We start from the raw sequence: 20,454 nt of genomic DNA on the forward strand, positions 1-20,454 counted from the left end.
GCTCTTGACCGAGGCTCCTCACCGCCGCTCCTCTCCGCCGCTTCTCTCAGCTGCTCGATCTCACGAGAGCGGCTCATCGCGAGGAGGGGGGCTTGGTCGTCTCTGGCTGGTTTTTTATTTTTTTTATTTTTAGGGCCCTGCCAGGCTGTCGATTCAGCAACCGAGGCGTAGAAAAAAAAGAAAAGAAACAGCGGCACGAAATCAAGCTTCTTCGACTCGCACCGATTCGGTTTCGGCTGATTTCCATCCCAGCGCACGTCCGTCTCCGGGTCCAGATTCGCGGACCCGCCGCTGCCGACGTGCGTAATGTGTCGCGGAGAGGAAACACAGTGAATCGACGGACACGTCCATCTGCAAAAAAAAAAAGAAAAAAAAAAGAGAAGATGGTGATGATGATGGCTTCACCCAGTTTAGCCTCCGACTGCTCGGCAGCAATGGCGAAGCCTTCCCTCCCCCTGAAGCTCTTCCTCTGGGTGTTTATTGTCGCTAATCTCCCCACAAGGTAAGAAGACATCAATGCGTAATATTCCCTTTAAAAAAAAAAGAAGAAGAAATCACGACTCGTGCATGTGTCGGATTGTTTCTTGTTTTTTAACAACACATCACATTTCTGCTGTGCCTCCCCATCTACCGTCCACCCAGCCCTGCTCCGTGAGGGATCCTGGACCCTTACAGCCGAGTGGGACCTTTATTCTAGTAGAATACCGCATGTGGATTAGATATATATGATAGAGGAATAATTGCGGTTTGACATGAGTGTGATTTTTTTTTTTTTTTTACATGGACACAGCGACACGAGCACCGCGTCACCGGGAGATTTATACATCATAATATTGGTTCTTTTGCGACGAGAGGCTACAACGCGCTATGCGTAATGTTCTGTGGCCATCGGGTGATTTGAATGCGTGTCCGCAGACAAACATGTTCTACGAGGAGACGGGTTTCGCTCAGTGGCTCTGACAATCTGCCCGGCGTTAGAAATAGCATAGTGGCAGGCTCCGTTGACTGGAGCTAGGGCTGCACATAGTCTCTGCTAAGCTGCCTGCACGGATCAAGTCTATTCCCAGAGCCAAAGCCTGTCTTATTGAACGCATGTGTCGGAGGGGACCATCGTGTGCAAGTGGTCAAGACAACGTAGGCGTGGACGAAGGCATTATTTGATCCCACGCATTTTGAAATAATATATATATATATATATATTTATATATTATTTTAAAGTATTTCAAAATGGCAGACAATCACAGTGGAGAATAGAAGTGGAAAGGCACAATGAGGACAAGGAGAACACATACGGCACATCGGTGTTTGTCACACACAGAACAAGGAGCATCATTTCAGCCTCAACTAAAGGCACAGATTTGTTTTTGTTTTTTTCTCAGATAGAAGGTGTTTGCTTGCTTGTCCCTGTCAAGACGACAACCCGGCGTACTCAGATAAGAACAGTCAGGGAGGAAGCGGATGGTTAGGCTCCTCGCGTCGCATGTCTTCCTGCCGCGCCGCCGGAGGGTGAAAAATGGAGGCAGATAAATCACCCGACGCTCAATCACCGCCACGGTGATCGCAGCCCCCACGGTGGCTCCCCTGCCCCAGCCTACGTCGTCAGGCCTGTGCATGTCTAATTGGTACGCTCAAGTAGCATCCACAGTATGAATGGCCTAAACACATACGTTTGCAAGCAGAATTGCGATCTATGGGCAGGTTGTGGAGGTTAGGAGTTGTGCATGAGTGACTGGAACATAATGCACTGGGGTAGATCAATGCCAGTGACATTTGGCTGCTTCTTAAATAATCACAACAAGGCTAAGTGCTATAGCTCTTGGTGTAAACACCTGAATAACTCAGTGCTTATATTATCGCTCCAGTGACATGTAGATATGTAGTCTCCACAAACAGTCCTGGGTCTTTTAACAATAACTAAAAGACAGCTGGGCAACTTGCATTGGAAGTCATTTGTAATTCATGTATGAGACCTCTTACATAAGACATCTCTCAAGGCCCCTGGCATGCTTTTAGTAATCTATGCTACTTTGTGACTCATTGACGGTTACTATGTGTAGTGATGCCTGATTGTGTCACCACACAGTCAATTACCCGTCAACGGAATCGCAGCATTGCAGGTTTGGCCGAAAAACCCCTCAAGAGGAATGGGAGGAGGTTTTGTCGCACGTGTTCTGGCACATTGGTTCATGGTCATGGTGATGGCCACGACTGGAGGAAGTGATGTCAGAGTGGGGAAGCGTTTGTCCTGCTCATGTGATGTTTGTTGTTTGTCACCTGGCAGGTGAAAATCATTGCATAATTTCTTATTCTCATTTTAATAAATCTTCACATTTGATTAAAGGGGCAGTAAACGACTCTAAAGCAAAACACGATTTGTGAAAATTAGCAAATATTTCCTCACCGTCCGCCAGCTGTGGGTTCTGCGTGCGCGCCGAAAGAAAATTCCAGGTTTGCGGCTCAGCCCTGGCTCTGTAAATCGAAAAATAAGACAAATGGCGCAGGCCGCACCAACAACTCTGCGAGTGCAGTTTGTAAACTCGTCGACACCTTCAGAGCCGCGCTGGCGGGTGGGCGCTGCAACGCTGCGCTTTTGGCCTAGTGGTTTGCGCGTCGCTCTCCCATACCAGAGGTTAGCGGCCCGGCCATAGCAGTGAAATCACAACAATGAAAACAAGGGGGATAAGGGTTCTCTTAAATCGCTTACTGGCTCTTTAATCTCAGATGGTACATAACAATGATCACAAGTGACAAACGGGAACGTGGATTTGTTGTGTAAAGTTTGAATGATGTGGGGCAAATTTGACCAGGGAACGTATTTTATCCCCACTTAATGAATTCCCTGTCTCTTGCTGCACCCCAGTTATTCCTAGCCTGCATAACATTCTTATCAGATGGTCATGGCTTCTACATCAGGCGCAGTCACTTTGAAATCCCATCACATTACAATGGGAAAACACTCACCAGTGCACTTGACTGGATCAGGCCCTCACATACTATCTGCCTCTTGTCATCGCTTAAAGAGGGTCGGGACATATAACTTTGATAAAACTGTCAACCTGTCATGTATCCCATGATGACTATCATATTTATTTATGTCTCGTGTTTGCTAAAATGGGGTTGATAGTATGCAGATGTCAATCGTCTCCCTATGTCGATTCAAGACAGTTTTGACAGGAGAGTAGACGACGACAGGCAAAGCTCATAGCCGCATCTGACTTGAGTGGCTGTTATATTCTTCACCCAGGAGGAGCTAAGGTCAGAGGGATTTCAGATTCTCGGGATAGAGTTGGTGAGATTTGAATTAACTGCAGTGGTAATTGCTACAATTCACTCAGCCCAGTAAGTATCACAGTAAACCTGAAGAAGGGTCATGCTCATTGGGACATAACATGCCTCGTCATTTCCAAGGCGAAAGAGGGCCCCATCTCAAGTATTTCCACTATAACCATCTCTGATGTCTCAGCCCTCATATCTCTGTCTTGGTCATTGAATATTCTGTGGCTAAATGTAGATCTTTTAGGCTTCCTTTAATCCAGAAGGGTTTCTTTTCAAGAAATGACATCATTTATAACTGACTAAAAAACATTCACTCTCGCATTAGATGCTGACACGTCATAAATCACTGCAATATTTCCGTTCGTGTAAAGTCCAAAATAGTTAAAAGCAGTTATTGTCCCCTCTCTTTTTAAACATGCCTTTAAATCCACCAAGTAAGGCTTGATACCATCTGAGCATGTTATTTATATTCTATTTAGCTTTTTAAGGCGTTGTTTGCCTCATGTAGTAGTCAAACATTTCATCTGTTTATGTCTGTCACTTTGCATTTAAACAGCTCTGATATTGGCAGCACTTCAGTTTTGGCCTAATTGGCCTCATTCTATTTGACAGAAACAAGTCAACCTCGCATGCCAGCATTAGCTAATCTTCGTGATCTGAATTAGACTGGACTATGTGGAACCTGTAAATAGACTGGTTCACTCGGTCAGAGATCAGACAAGTACAGAGCGGACATCTAAAGTCCAGATGCGATGCCAGCCCCTTAACTGCATGTGTTCATTTTTGCAAAAAAATTAGAGAGTAGCTTAAAATCATTACAGTTTCATAATTGGGAAAACTTCGCCATTGCACTAAGATTTTTTTTTCTTTCCCTCCATTATTAAAGGCAGAATTTGTGACTTGATGTGGAAGAAGTTGTTTGTTGTGTTGTGCCACAGGCGCAGGACCAATTCAATGCGAGGCTTGATTGGATCTGGTTCCTTTACTTGCTGCAATATATAACTTGCAAAGACAATGGCTTCTGGGGGAACTTGATGTCGATGCTAATTTTGACACGTAGCTGTGTCCATAGCTGAAATTGCTATCATTTCCCCTCCTTAGACCTTTATGATGAATATATGTAAAACTGCAGAGGACGGGCAGAGTTCCCGCATTGTGCAGGGTAGAATGCATGAAACTATTAGATTGTCCTCAATACGTGTACTGTAGGAGCACAACACAACTCCAGGACTCTCCATCATTACACACGCACACGGACACACAGACGTGGACATGCATATGCATGAAAAACAAACACAAACCTACACACAGCAACACATGTTGGTGTGCATGCACACATACTGGTGCAGACCTCTCTGTGGGCCTTCAGGTACCAAATTAGTAGGCAAAACCTCAGATCTGCCTGCAGTGGAGAACACATGGCTCCTCCTTTGATCTGCTCCTCTTTGGAGCATTTCCATATATACAGAGATACTCCGCAGCATGAATATAGATGGGAAAAATTGCAGCAACCTAAAAAACACCAGAGTTTTTGAGGTTCTCGCGGCCTCCTCTGCCTCCGTCTTTCTCGTCTATCTGTCTCCCTGTCTGTGTCGGAGAGAGGCATTTGCTGGATATTTTTTAATAACATGCTGTAAGGCATATCTAAAAGGGCCTACCTGGGTATGATGGATGATTAAGATTTAATGTTTTAGGCACCAGTGTTGTGATGGAGATGGATGGCACTTAATGAAGTCTGAGAAAGAGTGCTGGTCAAAACAATATTCCTCTCACCCAGCCTGAGAACATGAGAAAGCTATCAGGGCTTCTGTCCTTGTGCTTTACCATGGAAACAGTGTGTGTGTGTGTGGGGGGGGGTTCTCACCATTTCCACCATTCTTTATTATTTCATTTAGACGTTTCTTCTCCTCTCATTGCTTTAAAGCCTTGCTGAAAGCTCACAGTGTTTCAAGGTCGCCCTTGTGTGCTGTTGCCAGTCTCCCTGATCTGATCCAGTGCTTGCTGGAGGTTCTCAAGTGATCCAGAGCGGTGACGGCTTGACTTGACGCATTCTACTTTTCTATGACTTTCCCCCTTTGGTCTCTGTTGTTTGTGCTGCATTGTGCGCCTCAAGAAGTCCGTGTTATTTATCAGCTGCAAATGTAGGTTTCCCGGTATTTGAGACACAAACTTGCATGCAATTACTAAAGTAGGCCTCTCATTAATGCATGTATGAGGAAAGATCGCACAGATAACTGTGTATATGAAATGTATGGTTGAGTACACATACTATTGGATACCAGAAAAGTTTAAATAGTAAATAATTACCTTGAATAGGGCTGATTAATGTGACAAAAATCTAATTTGTTTTGAGCACTGTTCTTTTGTGGCTCTTCTCCATTGAATATCCATACTCTTTGATAGTTCTTGCATAAGCTATAAAATAGACTGGTGGCGTTTGAGTCTGTTGTGGTGACTGATCTGTGGCACAAGTAATTTTCTGGTCCCTGTCAGACTTTTTGTAACCAAACTACATCCATGCGACAGAAGTAGCCCCTCTTTAAGTCACCAGCTGTTCAGATGTTCTTGTCTGGTCTGGGTCCCTCTGCCATTCGAAATGTGATCACGTTCACTTCCAATGTTTGTTTTTGTTGCTTTCATTCAAATTTGCCCGCATCCATGGCACGTGTGTGAAAGAAGAGAAAAAAAGATGGCATAATTTGTGTGTCACATAGATTATCGTGGCTCTTCACAGCCGTGGTGACGCATTCATGTTTAAACTGATGTATTTTCCAATGAAAATAAGCAAAAAAATAAAATATTAATATTGAATTATCTCCTTTAGATCAAGTTATGGCACATCCCCTCAGAGATAACATAATTTCCATCAGCCAACAGCTGCTTATCATGTAATGAGGACATTTTACAGGTTAGGATTGAGTTGTACTTTTGTGATTTTTGCAAGTGTTCTATGGTTCTATCAAGACTGACAACCATAGGATTATTAAAAAACTAACAAACAACAACACAAACAATCCACATTTCATCTCCATGCATGCAAAGATCTCATTAAACACCAGATCGCAAACAGTTACAACTCTTACGTGTGGTGTAAACGCACAAAGGGGCCGGTCTGATGGTTGTTGGCCTTTTGGAAAACATATATCCAAATGTATAAGAATATCATTGTCAAAAGAGATAGGCTCCACTCTTTTTGCAAATAACATATGCTCAGGACAGAATTGCTGGAAGAATTTAGTGAAAAACACAGTATATTGTAGAGACAACATACTTTTCCCCAAATGCACGGAGGATTTGTAGGGCAGAATTCCCAAACGCTGTGAATATTTGATTAATGACAACCATACAGTGTGAAAATATTGCACTGAAAATGCAAAGTTCTCCATCACAAGTGTTGCACTGAATGTGTTCTGACTGTGTGAGGAAAAAAAGAAGAACAGAGACAAAGAGCAAGGGGAGGCTTAATCTCAGTGTGGGTGATGAAAAGCTCAGAAACTATTTCCCCAGTTTATCTCCTGACCTTGGATTGCGATCTTCAAAAGGCTCGTCGATCGCTGTGTCTTTCGCATCTCCTAACATTTCTTTGTGAAGAAAGCAGAGCACCCTTGGAAAGAAATTGCTTGCTCTCCATGTAAAACAAATCATTGATTGCTGGCATGTTTCTCTCCTTCTCTCTCTCTCCTCCCCGCAGCTCCATCCAGACTGAGGACGACGACGAGGTGTCTAACAAGACGTGGGTGCTGACTCCCAAAGTGTACGAGAGTGACGTCACACACATCCTAAACAGCCTACTGGATGGATATGACAACAAACTCAGACCTGACATCGGAGGTGGGCACAGATTTTGTCCACAGATGATCTGTTTAGTCACAGAATTCACAAAGAAATGCAACCCACGTTTACGGGCAGCCTTGCAATCCAACACAAAAATCTACTTATAAACTGACACGTTTATACACTTGCCCTTTAGAAAATAAGGACGTAGCAACTGTGATTCAGCTGATTTCTAGAAGGAACTGTTTGAAGCCTGGAGCCTGTCGTCTTCTCACTTGTGAGAGGAGGGCGTGAAGCCTGAGACACAAGATAGACTTGGAATTTTTTACATACAAATTTTGAAAAGCAATTCATTATTTCTGGGCTTCACGGTGGTGCAGTGTTTGGCACTGTCGACTCACAGCAAGAAGGTTTCTTGGTTTGAATTCTGGTTTGAACCAACCGGGGCCTTTTCTGTGTGGGGTTTGCATGTTCTCGTCTGCGTGTGTTTTCTCCGGGTACTCCGGCTTCCTCCCACAGTCCAGAGACATGCAGATTGGGGTTAGGTTAATTGTAGATGGATGAAAAAAGAAAGTGTTTTTCATTTTTCATTGGCACGAGAAAAAATGTTAAAGATGATTCACAGTAGCTGGATGTGATAGATAGATATTGAACACAGAGGATTAACTGTTCATACAGTTCTTTATTACGCCATGCTGGGCGTGTGTGTGTTTGTTCTGTGTGTGTGTTTTGACAGGCTGCCAGGCTTATCATAAAGCGTTTGTTTACCTGTTTATGTACCTGCGTGTGTTATGGTTGGGATAACCGTCTGTCAAAGTCTTGCAAGCCTTCTTCTTTTCAATGTGAGAAGTAGACAAGTGGCTCACTCCCCTCACGGGGACAGACAGATGGGCAGGGCTCCCTTGTCTACACAAGTGCACATGTATTCTAAAGCCTGTCACGTCCAGCTGCAAGCGCGGACTGGGGAGATGTTCAGCGTCTTTGAATACTTGATTCATGGGTCAGTATTCACGGGACAACTGCTTTAAATCATAATCTGTCACATACTCTTATAGAATGATAAAGATGTATCACTCTACACTATATGCTACTAGCAGTGAATTGCCTCCTTGTGGGAATGCGGTGCTCCTGCCGGGTTGGCGGCCGCTGACTAGTGGTGTGTTCAAGCTAAAAATGTTGTTAGGAAAAAGTGCCTCAGTCTTATGTCAGCCAATGTCAAAAAGTGGAAGTTGAGACACTTTACGTGTGACTTGTTTGGCCTAAATTAGGCTTCATTTCATGTGGAGGAGAAGGGAAATGTGCAACCTGCTCTCTAAAAAGCAGCAGTTCAATGACATATTCAGGCACCACCAATGGGAAAACGTTCCCAATGAAGCATCTTTTATGTTTGTATGTGTGTTTGGGTATTTTTCCCCTTTTCCCCTTGTAATTCACTTATTTTTGCCACTACTCAGTCCACTGCTGACCTAAGGACAGAGTGTATGTGCTGCCTCATCAACTTCTTCTTCACATCTGACAGGGAGAGGTTTATGCTATGCCCCCTGGATTCCAACCCCTCCTGACCTAATGCAGCTTTAAAGTATGACCAATGAACTGAAGGAAATGATGGCGCAGGATAAAAGGGGGCTGCGTAACTGCGCTGTATATAGCAAATCCCTAGCACTCAGCTGCTTTCATAGCATCTCCACATACTGCACAACATGTTCAATGCTGCAAGCACACACGATGTTACACATTTCATGAAGGGCGTCATCTTTATTCCGGAGACTTCAGAAGGGGGCTTTTGCTATAAATTGAAGAGCAGCTCAGATCTTCAACCCAGAGAGCCGCTGCGTCTTAACCGTCGCCTTCAAACGAGCTGTGATCTCGCTCTCCCTCTCAGTCTTGGTCTTCGAGCTGCTGCCAAGTTACACAGCTACAGAAGGGTTATAATTAGCTGCATCTGAGCCACCAACCAACCAACCAATCAACCAACCAAACAAGGCGAAGCAAAGTTTCTCCTCCACTCCACAGAGCGCGGAAAAATGCTGCGGATTTAGATTTATTCGCTGATTGTGCCACAGTTTCCCTTTGAAGTCCATTGTGGTGCTCATTAAATTTTAACCGCCCTGCAGTCTATATGTGAAAACTGAAGCAAATAGGACAGAGACATTGAGAGAGAGAGAAAGAGAGAGAGAGAGGGTTTGAAAATCCCTTATTCTAAATGCATAGATGGCATTGATCAAGGTCATTGCCTTCTAGAAAATAGATTGTTTCACAACATTTACAAATATGAGGAGTTACAGCGAGGAAGAAAGAAAAAAAAAAAGAAGAGCCTTTTACCAGGATACCTGTGGTGGGTGTTCTGGCATTCATTATGTTGTCTCTGAGAGAAAGTTAGAATTCTTTTTGCACAGCCACTTTATGTTCATTGGCTCCTTGGAGAGATGTTTCTTGGCACCCGTTTGTGCGCTTATGAAAGATGTACACTTTGCAGTTGGTTGTACAAAATAAGAAAACTAATTTAGTTTTTTTCATCTCCTGTTTATGCCATCCCTGCAACTTGTGATGTTGCTAATAAACAGATCCAAGGTTATATATTTCGGGCGTCACATTTTTAGTCTAAATGCAAACGATGCCAATGACATAATATGTATGACTCTTCATAAACAACTCACTAATGCATCTGGCCAAATGCAACACCTATATCTTAATGCGAGATCAAATTGAAGACCATGAGGAGCATTGTTTGACTATATGTGTATGTATGAGTAAGTTTGTGCGTGCGTGCGTGTGTGTGCGGTGTACGTTCATGTATGCCTGGGAGTGACATGAAATATGGATGCAAACCTGCACTCACTCCCCCCCTGTCTATAGCTCACGCTCACCATGGCTTTCACATCAAGACCTGAGAGCCACACAAGTCCTAACCTGACTCTTCCCTCAGACATGATGTGCACTCATCCATAAACATGCACATCAGATGGCAAAGTGTAGAAGCCGATTCAGACAAGCGCATGGAGGTCCATTTGACACCAAGCTGCTCGGTCTCCTGAGCCCTACTTTGTGTGACATGTGGCTGTGCATCTCACTGAACCAGGGAAGACACCCAGCGGTGTAATGCATGGCGGTGGACAAGCAGAGATAATTCATTTCATATACATCACTTTAATTTCACATATGCAACCAAATGTGTGTGCACCAGTTTCCTTGAAAGAAAAATTAAAAACTGACATATTTAGAGGCACATTTAACCAACAAGTGCATCTCTGTGTGAGTGCAAAACAAACACCAGCAGGTCTGTGAGTAAAGAGAGTAAATGATTCACAATCGAGAGGAGCTCACGGGCCTCGAGCATGGGAAGGACAGCGAAAAGGGGATGGATGGGATGTGGCATGGGGCACGAAGGTGTTCTGGTGAATGGGTCAGGAGTTTGGCCGTAAATACAGACTAAGTGTGCGGTTCATTGGCAGGAAGCCTGTTGGACGAGGAAGTCGGATGTAGCCTCGTCGCAGAGAAGGAAAATCGGAGCCAGGTTTCTATTCCGTCAGCACAATTTAATGTATCCGAGAGCTGGTAAATCCCCGTAATGCAATACAGTATTTTAAATGTAATGTTATCAATTTATCCTGGTAAGTTCCTGTATATAGTTTAATAGAGCTTTAACAGTGGGAAAAAAAAGTGATATCTACATTTTTGAAAATGTCGAAAATTAGTTTTTGTGTAATGTTCATGATTTGAGTGCACTCAGGACACTTCCACACCTAGCTCGTTGGGTCCGGACCTTCCCACTTTCCAGTATAGTCCGAACAAAAGTAACAGGTTCCAAAGGTGCCTCGGACCACAGTCCAGACCAACGGACCAAAATGTACTGTAGTCTGGTTTACGGCCAGATTCATTTGCACTTTTTTGGATAGTTCAGCCATTCAGACCGATTGCAGGAAGTCAGAAATCCACCGACATATCGAACGACGGAGACACTCATTTGGCGCATTCACGGCAGTGTCAATTACAGCGGCTGAAGTCGGCGATGTTGTATCCATTCAAATGACTAGACTTGTCAGGTATAAGTAAACGCAGCCCATGTTGGTGATTTCGGTGTGAAAACACCCTTAGCGCCCAAGGTGAGCGGTAAATTCGTTTTCTCTGATTTCCCTACTGTTAATTCTTCAATGATGATGACGACGACATGTCATGATGATACAGACAAAAATTGATGAACACCTTGCAAGATGGATAACTCCTCATCTCCAATTTCCTTGTGCTTCTTCGCAGTCAAACCGACAGTGATCCACACAGACATGTTTGTCAACAGCATCGGCCCAGTGAATGCCATCAACATGGTAAGTTTTGATGGAATGGGATGTTAAATGTGTCATTGTTGTTATGAACAATCAGCCTGATACTGTATGTGCAAACAATGCCAAAGCATGCTCGGGGCTCGGGCCTGCCTCCATCCGCTGGGAGGCGAGAGGATGAAGATCCAGAGAGTCGCTCTCTTTCTCCGGAGCTGGCAGGGTTTCACTGTGTTGCTCAAGCACACTTCGGCGGCGGGGCTGAGCCTTGCTGTCGTAGAGAGCCGCTGTAACTACTGTACAGTAATCACTACGCTGCCCCGCTGCCCCTGTAGTGCAGCGACACAATGCAGGTGTCAATCAGCTACTCGACTACTGCGTTGGCCTTTTGCACCAACATCGGATGAATTGTGCTCCATTTCACGCACCCGATTGCGTTAAACACCTCTAATTTGGAATGAGAGCACTCGTTGACAGCTACTGTAGCCAGTTGTGCCGCTCAGCACTCGGGCCAGAGCTCAAAGTAGCATATTTGCAAACGATTGTGTGAGCTGGCGAATCCTGAGATGTTTTCTCACTTTGTACTTGCCAACACTTGCATCAGCTGCAATCTGAGGTTGCACCTCTTCAAGGTCTTTGCAGTTTCTCTTCAGAGAGATATAATAACTTGTGATTTTCCTTGGAACTGGTTCGATTTTTTTTTTTTTCAAGTCTATTTTTTTGACAGATGAAAATGTGTACTGGTTGCACTACGTTTTCCTCTCTCTGTTCACCAAATGCAATGCTGTTTATCTTCTATAAGCATCTGTGTTTGATTGGTGTTTCTTTGTTTCCATAAATCCTACATAAGAACATTCAAATAGCCCTGCAGTCACACTATAGATATAGATATACACCGTGGGTTAACCTGGCTTTTAACAAGGACATGCATTGTCCATTTTGGAAATACCATTGTTGGTACCGTTTTTTTGGATTTGTTATGTTTTATCATAATTTTCTCTTATTACAACTGATAAAGTACCATTAGATTAGTAGAGTAGAATATATTTGCCACTTTATTTACTCAAACATGTAAGAATCTTGTTGTGTCAACATGCCAAGTATGTGAAACATTTGATGTATTACTTGTACAAAGACGAATGCCAGTTCCAGCTAATGTGAGTGGGAGCGCTGGTACAATGTGCATCATTTGCTTCCAAAAATCATATCGGCATGGTTTTAATAAATGATAAAAAATAACACTTTGTGGTTTAAAGTGTTGGAAGTGCAGTGAATTACAGCAATCAGATTCTGATGAGAAGATGGTGCCTGGTGTTGTTTTGATTTACCACTGGTAAAGTTGCAAATGACACAATACATTCAATATTAAGCTGCCGTACGGCGTGATGACTAAACTAGGGCAGAATTTGGCATCTGATAGTGGTGAGGGAAAAAAGGTTTTGCTGGAGGAAAAAGAAAGAATTTTAAATTGAGTGTCTTGCAAAAACTCATATCAGCATTGCTTTGTGTGTCATTGTTTTCCCCTGCACGTCCCCGCTGAGAAACCACTTCTATTGTGATTCCGCGGAGCTGCCTGCTCTACATGGCCGTGGCGTTCCATTTCACTTAGTCTTAGTCAAAAAGCACCCACTCCCAATAACCTGCGTCACAGTGAAGTTGGACGAGGACAATCGATGGGATCGGGTAGAAAGCCACGTATTTAGTGCTCACATCAGGGAGTCTGCACGCATGGCCGGGCGTGTGCGTGTGAGACGAGGGCCCTCTCCGCCGACATGCGAGGTTGACTGACGGCTTCACATTCACATGTAATCAGTGTGTGGTCGGGGCCACGATGTGACCAATGTGGGGAGGTCGGTAGAATGTCGGAAGAGCAGAGAATAGGCCGGTGGTGTGAGGGTGTACATCTGAGCTTGAACACAATCGTGAATTCTTCATCACACATTAGGAAACATTTTAAATGAGTTCCGACTAGAGAGAGAGAGAGAGAGATCAAGGTGTGAAGACGAAAAGGAATCATAAATTGATGCTTTGCAGCCACTAGAGATCAGCAGTTCTTAGCTGTTCTTAGATGTGTGCAACTGTTTGAATTGAAATAGGTGTGAATCTGTGAAAGATCACAAAGCGTGTATATATAGGTTGGATGGGGGGGGGGAGGTGTTTTTATCACTCAGCAGGGCTCAGATGAAGAATCCTAGGGCATTCAATCTTTCTCTCATCATGGGATTTGAACCGTATATCTGTCCTTTGTGGGGGGAGGAAGAAAAAAAAGGACGCTGAATGGATGGGAGTGTTGCCGAGTGAAAATGTTGTTTTCAAATCTCGTTTAGGACTGTTTGGCGTGGATTTTGACTTTATTGTTGGGCTAAGCTTTGTCAGGAAGTTAATGCCTCTATGCCCTCTGGCTCATAAATCCCCAGCTTTTTCTCTCTCTCTCTCGGTGTCTCCCTCTCTCCTCCTTTACTTCACTTTGAACCGTAGGGCTGAGCCATTCTAAGTTACTCTCCTTTCCCTCCCTCATTAGACCAGATCCGACCCGCGCTCTCAGCTCTCCAACTCGGCCCGTGCCTCCATCACCTCATTCAGCCCCTTGTATGCTCTGACAAGGACCGGATGGGAGACGGAAGGTTTTGTAAGGCTCACGACAAGGCGGCAGGTTATAAGGTTAGATAAAAGTCGGGCCAAACAATGGGAGCTGTTAATTGCACTGTTGAACATTTCATTTTCAGGCTGAGGGCGTCAGGGCGGTCTTGTCCAAAAGAACTCTTTGGACGTGACAAAGGGACTTCCTGGCCTGAATAGACTCCATTTTGTCTGAGGAAAAGTACGTCAAATCTGTCCACGCATCAAGTTTCCACTGGCGCAGATAAAGGAGGAAGCGGAGGAGGAAGCTTTTAGAGCCCCGCGTTTTTATTTGATCGGATTGCATCTCACAGTTGAAAGCTACGTTGGCGACAGCAGCCGTTCCCAACAATGCTGTTTAGGATGCTGCAAGGTCTTCCTGACAAACGGACACTTTTATCTCGCGTGTTACACAAAGCATGCTCCGCATTCAAACTGAAGGGAAACATAACAATCGCGGGTGAAACTGTGTTTTGTCTGTCGACAGGAATACACCATCGACATCTTTTTTGCCCAGACCTGGTACGACAGAAGGTTGAAGTTCAACAGCACGATGAAGGTGCTGCGTCTCAACAGCAACATGGTCGGGAAGATCTGGATCCCAGACACCTTTTTCCGCAACTCCAAGAAGGCAGACGCTCACTGGATCACCACACCCAACCGCATGCTCCGAATCTGGAATGACGGTCGAATACTCTACACCCTCAGGTAGACAAGAAAGAAAAGAAATGATGGATGACTGGGATGAGATATTGGTGAAATAATTCATTCGTGACGCATGGCTGGATTGGTTGTATGATCCATTGACAGGTTGAATTGTCAGTTATTATCTCTGTCATTTTGAATCATTTCTGTTTGCATCCAGGATTCATGGACTTTCTGTAACATTGCAAGAGGCATTTTCCTTAATTTCCTCAAGAAATTAAGTCTGGATCTTGTTGTGTATATATATATAAATGTGGCATATTTAGGAAACTGGATTGTATTGTTATTATATTAATGTGTCGCCACCAAGGTGTCTCTTGCTCTTCCTGAAGGTCCATCACAAGCAACCAGCAAAGCATGTACCATAGGAAGCATTTTGAAGTAGCCGAGCATTTAGGGGCCTCTCTACATTAACAATTTATGATACTGATTATCCTGAACAGGCCCTGGGCAATCTTAAATTTCAGCATTTTCAATTTGACATTAATTAGCATGCAGGAAATCTGTCTTGGCGAATGTGGCAGGAAGTTGTTATGTGAGAAGGGGACACTGGAGCTAAATTGCCCCTGGGCTGTTTTTTTTTTTTGTTCTCTTGCAGTGGAGGCGTGAGACAGATCATTTTTGACTTTCCTTTCATATTGTCTCAGTAGTTTGAGTGTCAGAAATGCTTGGGAAGGAAAAAAAATTTAAGTTTTGAAATATTATACCAATTATAATAATAATCATACTAATAAATTTCATTTATAGAGCACTTTTCATTGCTAAATGCAATCTCAAAGTGCGATTAATAATTCTAAATAACTGCTTTGTCGTCTAATGACCCATTATTGCCTGAAGATCTTGAGACTGGAGGATTACAGTCTAGAGACAGTCACTACTCTGACGGGCTGGAAGTACTAGACTGTGTTATAAACGAACTGTTAATCAGCGCAAAACAGATGGAACTGACAGAAAATATACAGCATGAGTGAAACAGAAGGATCGTTTAAAGGGAAGTATTAATTTAGCTTATTATCATGTTTTGCGTGCCATCATGAATACAGCGGACGTTCACACCGACCGACACCACGATGTATCATCAGTGATAATAAGAGCGCGAGTGAACTCTTCTGGACTCAATCACGCCGTGATGGATGTTCTCCTGTGCAGAACACTACCCCATCCCACTTCATTAATCTGTTAAGGAACTCTGAATTTAACCACTGATTAATTAGGATGACCGCTGCGATTCGCAGGGACAATGATACATGACAATGGCGAGCGCATGGGTGGGTAAAGTCGTTTAAGGTCATTCTCTCATTAAGGGGAAGTTTAATGACTTTGCCTACGAACTCCCTCAAGTGTGAAAAGGAAGAGACAGATGTGTTGCTGAGGAAAAACATCAATTTAGTTCAGTGGAATTTTAATTAATGATGCCTGGTGTTAATACCCACGGGGTTAGGGGTTTAATTCTGACTATTTCAACAGTCTTCGTTGTAAAAGATTGATTCGTAATAGACTGGTAAATATTCACACACACTCTTACCAATCATTGTTTTCTTTTCTTACCAAGTCAGTGGATCCAAACGTTGTGTCTCTGCAGGTTGACCATCGATGCCGAGTGCCAGCTTAAACTGAACAACTTCCCAATGGATGAGCACTCATGTCCCCTGGAGTTTTCAAGCTGTAAGTTTGGCCATATGCTCATCTCCTACTGTCTTACCCCTCCCTCTCATCCTCTGTTTCACACACACGCAACATATGATCCTATCAAAGACTTAATTTAGACAAGCTTCACCGAGGAATTCAAGCTGCAGAAATCAAATTTATTTCACAGCACTCCAGTCTCCTGAAAAAAAACATGTGTCATGTGTGTATTTAGGTTTAACAGATTGATGCACATATGACAGGTTGCGTACATGCAATTGCAGTGTGCACAGAATATCTTGCAGGCTTGCTGAAAGGTTATCTCAACTTTTAAAGAGCTCTATGATAAATTAGAAAGATTTTTTTCCATATATATATATATATATATAAAATAAACTATACTGCAGCATGGATTCATTCATAATAGGAAAAGATGTGAATAAAAACATTTGTTAAACCATTCAATCATTCATTCATATTATGCACTGGCATTAAGTAAAGGCATTTAATAATAGATGTCTCATTACCAACTCGATCAAAGGCAAAGAGGTGATTGATTTTCCCTGCACTTTGTCAATACTGCTCTAAAGGACATTTCAAGATGTGACACGAGTCCCAATGAATCGGTTCCCTCTGTGTGAGGATTGGACGGAGGGGCACGTTATGCTAACGAGGCTGCTATGGATCTACAGAGAGGTGCACCATGGGATATTCTCTGGAGAGAATGCTTCGTAAATAGCTCTGGAGCATCAAGAAAGTGAAACCAGAGCAGGGGGGGGGATAGCAGGCCTAAGAATGGGAGAGAGGCATTCATTGAAATTTGATGAAAGCCATGGATGTTTTCAGAAAGATCTTTTGATGTACATTACATGAGCTCAGCCTCAGAAGAAGCGGGCGGTGCAGTGCAAAGCTTCTATCACGTGGCGTATCTCCTCCACACGTGCCGCAAAGCAACACCGCGCGGTTCAATTTCGAGTGCCGCCCCTCACGCGCTGGTTTTGACATATTATTACAGTTCAGTTTGCTCAAAATAGCATGTTCGTTTAAATACCTGAATTAATGTTTTCGACTCACCCCAGTAGCGCCAAGGTGACTTCAAAGTGAATGCAGGACATCGATCTCCAGGAGCAGTCCAGCTTCCCAAAAAGACACTAAAACAATGAGGTATCGTCGCTGAGGGAGCAGACTGCCTGCCTGCCTGCCCGCCTGTCTGGCAGTAATGTGGCAGATCCTTTCCATTCCTCTGCTCCTGTGAGGTCCGGCATTATTGGATGTCTGAGAGCACTTCAGTCATAAAGCCATTTTAAGTTTGCACCGAGGAAAGTTCACGTGCATCATTCAAGCCACTCCCTGTGCCGGCTGCGCACGCCTCACCATCGGAGGGAAGATGACAGATAACTACTTTTTTCCCCCGGATCTAGCTACAAGATATGAATCCAATAACAACAAATACCATTTAAATATGATAATAAATCTGTTAATCTATGTGGATCAGTATTGTAAATTACTGAAATCCAACTCTGGGGGGGGGGGGGGGGGGGGGGGCGCGCGCAGTCGCCATGCTGACTTCAGAAATGTCAACCTGAGCAAAACATACTTGCAAAACAATGAATTTGCGAGGTGGCTCACTTTGTGCCCATGGATGCTCTGAAAGTAACCAGGCAGCTGTACATTTTGTTTTACACCATGTTGTGTTTCATATAGCAGGGAGACTATCACAGCAGTCCAGTCTGTCAGGGGATGAATGAAGACCAATGTCCTTAAAGAGCACCGTGCTGCCCTTGCGCCGGGCCTCTCCCCTCTGAGTTTTCGGCTAAGCTCTTGCTCTCTCTTGCTCAGACGGCTACCCACGGGAGGAGATTGTGTACAAGTGGAAAAGGAGCTCAGTGGAGGTTGGGGACATTCGCTCCTGGAGGCTCTACCAGTTCTCCTTCGTGGGCCTGAGGAACACCTCTGAGATCGTCAGGACCGTGTCAGGTAAAGAAATCAATCTATTGTTGATGGTTTTTTTCCCCCCCAACAGGTCTGACAAAAGTCGTATTTATTCAGTAACGGTTAACTGAATACATTTGTCCAGTGACACCCTGTGTGCGATATGGCACAGTGTATGTGACACAAGTGATTTCTTTGACGGTTGCAACACAATTAGGGATTTTCTCATGTTCCTCATGTGATAAACATAATAACAAACCATCCATGCCATTGGAAATTTTCAAGAAGAGTTTCTCTGTTCCGATCTGTAAACGATCACATGTTGATTTGTAGCTTGTCCTGGTTAATGTCTACGGCAGAGGCTACAACATAAACTCTTGGAGAAACTGGGATATTGGCCGTTATGTTTTCATCCACTGTTAGTTGTCACTGCCAAAAGGTAAAAAAATCCATAAGGGCAACTGTCCAGTATTACTCTCACTTCCCCTGTGGGATGTGGCCGATTCCTTTTCAATAGAAAACGGTGATGGCACATTTACAGCAGCAATGGATTTATTGTGAGAGTTATGAATATTGCTCACTCAGTTCATGTGCTCTAACATTTTCGGACTTCTGTGTTTTTGACCCATTCTTGCGTAAAGGTTTTTTTGAATTGCTCCTCCAGGCAATCTTGCTCTGCACTTGAAAGACACATGAGACTCACCTTGCGCTTAATTGAAACTGAATATACCAAAAATATGGTTTACATTCCTGTCAGCTGACATATTTGAATCTGCGTTTCCGCAGTTTGTTGATGTAATAGCTCCACCCTGATACTGATATTTAGTTCTATTCTGTGGATAAAAAAGGTTGCTAGGAACAATACACAAAGTTGATTTGTTACATTTATTACATTTTAAAAGCCTTAATTTGAAAAATAGAAAAACAGTGCTCTGCAGTAAAAAAAATTATTGATTTTCTGAGCTACACTTCTCTCCCACCATTTAGTGACATTGATCTATTGTGCCCCGAGTCAACTGTCCTCTGTGGCTTTAACCAGGGTGGGAGAATACAAAAAAAATAAAAAATGACATGCCTATTAAATAAAACATAGAAGGAAAATGTGCATCGCTCAGACATTACGTTATATTATACATTCTATGGATTCCATTCAGGAATATAAACGTTTGTTTGAGGAAAAAACCAACTGCTTCCACGGGGCAGTGCCTGTGTTTTAGTGAAGCAGCAAAAGTGTGTTTGCATGTTTGTTTATGTTTATATGCATGAGATGTCAGTAAAGTTGTGCGTTTGTGATGTTCTGCAAGTAAACGTATGTATTCTTTATGCCCGTCGTCCGTGGTGTGAAGTGCAAGGCAGTCAAAGAGACAAACTTTGGCGGGAGGAGAATTCATTTTCATTAGAGCAGCTGCATTATCCAGAGGAACTGACTTGTTTCAATTTGCCCGTTTTTTAGCTTCAGCTCAATACCTTTTGTGAGATATTAAATTATCTGCCATGTATGAATATTTAGCGCGTGGGGAGCTGGAGTTTTTCTTTTTGGCTGTACTCCATCTGTTTAAAATATACCGTTGGCTGGAAAGCTGAAGTGAAGTCATTGAATTGGAAATGTGGCAGCATGGTCGTTATTCTTGCTATTATTTGCAGATCAGTACGTCTGGTCATTTACAGTTTCATACGGCTTCTCTTTCACAATAAGAGCCCAGGCTTTCTTGTAAGATGCATATTTCCATTCACTTTTTTTGTGTTTTAAAAACTGTGTACAGCATGTATAATATCTTTTTGTTGATTTTGCTGGTTTAGTTTGTAATGACCATTTTAAACACTGTTCCGTGTTGTGCGTGAGATTATTCATGTTCCGTTTTCTTTATACATGGATATACTATTACTTGGTAGCGGTGGATCTAATGAACAAATTCTCTTTTATGATAAACAGTGAAGTTGGAGGTGATATTGTTTTTAGAGTGTTTGCGGGGGGTGTAATAGCTGTTAGGTAACCCAGTGCTCTGAAATGCTGAAAAACAAAACAGTGACAAAACGCGATGAATCACCTGCTTTTACAGAATATATATTTGAATAATGTTGGAGCACGGTTCAGTTTTGATTTAGTCATATTAAATTATATTTTTATTCAAACATGTTAATGTAATTGAACAAATCAAATACATAGAATCTGATTTCTGAAAGAAATAAAATGCTCAACCAAGCTTCATCAGAAGCACAGGGGAACACTTCTGTATGCACTTGTGCA

At 43.2% G+C, this 20,454-nt stretch overlaps 1 protein-coding gene and 1 long non-coding RNA gene across 6 annotated transcripts in view; one reads left to right on the plus strand and one right to left on the minus strand.

Annotated features, from left to right (window-relative positions):
- Window positions 1-225: 225 nt before the first annotated feature.
- Window positions 226-20,454, minus strand: part of LOC124849825 — a 222,929-nt gene continuing 202,700 nt past the window's right edge. For both annotated transcript variants that reach the window (XR_007030403.1, XR_007030401.1), the window contains one exon: window positions 226-351. This is a non-coding gene — a long non-coding RNA (uncharacterized LOC124849825). The remainder of the gene's footprint in view (window positions 352-20,454) is intronic.
- Window positions 348-20,454, plus strand: part of gabrg2 (gamma-aminobutyric acid type A receptor subunit gamma2) — a 44,714-nt gene continuing 24,607 nt past the window's right edge. For all 4 annotated transcript variants that reach the window (XM_035626312.2, XM_035626313.2, XM_035626314.2 and 1 more), the window contains exons 1-6: window positions 348-502; window positions 6,968-7,107; window positions 11,305-11,372; window positions 14,431-14,651; window positions 16,231-16,313; window positions 18,114-18,251. In XM_035626312.2, coding sequence (XP_035482205.1) covers window positions 384-502; window positions 6,968-7,107; window positions 11,305-11,372; window positions 14,431-14,651; window positions 16,231-16,313; window positions 18,114-18,251 — 769 coding nt within the window. In that variant the 5' untranslated portion in view covers window positions 348-383. The remainder of the gene's footprint in view (window positions 503-6,967; window positions 7,108-11,304; window positions 11,373-14,430; window positions 14,652-16,230; window positions 16,314-18,113; window positions 18,252-20,454) is intronic.

This window comes from Scophthalmus maximus, chromosome 2 (assembly GCF_022379125.1).
Source record: "Scophthalmus maximus strain ysfricsl-2021 chromosome 2, ASM2237912v1, whole genome shotgun sequence".
NCBI lineage: Eukaryota > Metazoa > Chordata > Actinopteri > Pleuronectiformes > Scophthalmidae > Scophthalmus > Scophthalmus maximus.